Here is a 652-nt window from a genome sequence, read left to right on the forward strand (position 1 = left end):
CAACCCAACCGCGAAAGGCTTTCGCGTGATTCTCCTTACCAAGGAGGCATTGTACCGCTCGCACAGCGTCAGGTACTGGAAGATCTGTTCGAGCAGGAGGTCAGGGAGGAGGTGCCAGTCGCTGTACTCGTGGTCGGGGTCCTCCTCATGTTTGTCAGCCACCCGCCGACATGTACTTAGAGGCGAGTTCCTATCTGTAACAGGTTTTGGTTAAGGTTTACTGGTGAGTGGTTTGACTGCTGTGATGAGCGGCTGAGGCCCAATTCACACGTTGCGGTTCGTCTTCGTTTGGTTTGCGTACGGCTCCCTAACACAAAATCATTTAATGTACAAATCCGTGGAAGTGTTCACTTTATTTGTTATCGTTCGTTTTCCGTACGGCTTCCATGCATATGGAAGATGCCTGTAACGAACAAAACGCGTACGTTAAGAAACGTCCCTTACCCAAGCTGGATCGCCTGAACACCGATACGGACGTCGCGCTATGTTGAGAATCGCGAGCGAAGCAGACGCTGACAAAGAACTAACTGCATTGGTTACAGGCTACACACAGCTGTATAATATGACCAATAGAAAATACATGATTACGCATGTGAAAGAGAAAATATGGAAAAGCGACTGAAGAAGAATTGCAAAGGGAAAAAAATGAAGT

The 652-nt window shown here is 47.9% G+C and overlaps 1 protein-coding gene across 1 annotated transcript in view; it reads right to left on the reverse strand.

Moving 5' to 3' along the window:
• Nucleotides 1–652, reverse strand: part of LOC119591574 — a gene marked incomplete in the record, with an annotated part of 18,606 nt that overhangs the window by 11,768 nt on the left and 6,186 nt on the right. The window contains 1 exon segment of the mRNA XM_037940336.1: nucleotides 40–194. Coding sequence (XP_037796264.1) covers nucleotides 40–194 — 155 coding nt within the window.

The sequence above is a fragment of the Penaeus monodon genome, chromosome 28 (genome assembly GCF_015228065.2).
Source record: "Penaeus monodon isolate SGIC_2016 chromosome 28, NSTDA_Pmon_1, whole genome shotgun sequence".
In the NCBI taxonomy this organism is placed as follows: domain Eukaryota; kingdom Metazoa; phylum Arthropoda; class Malacostraca; order Decapoda; family Penaeidae; genus Penaeus; species Penaeus monodon.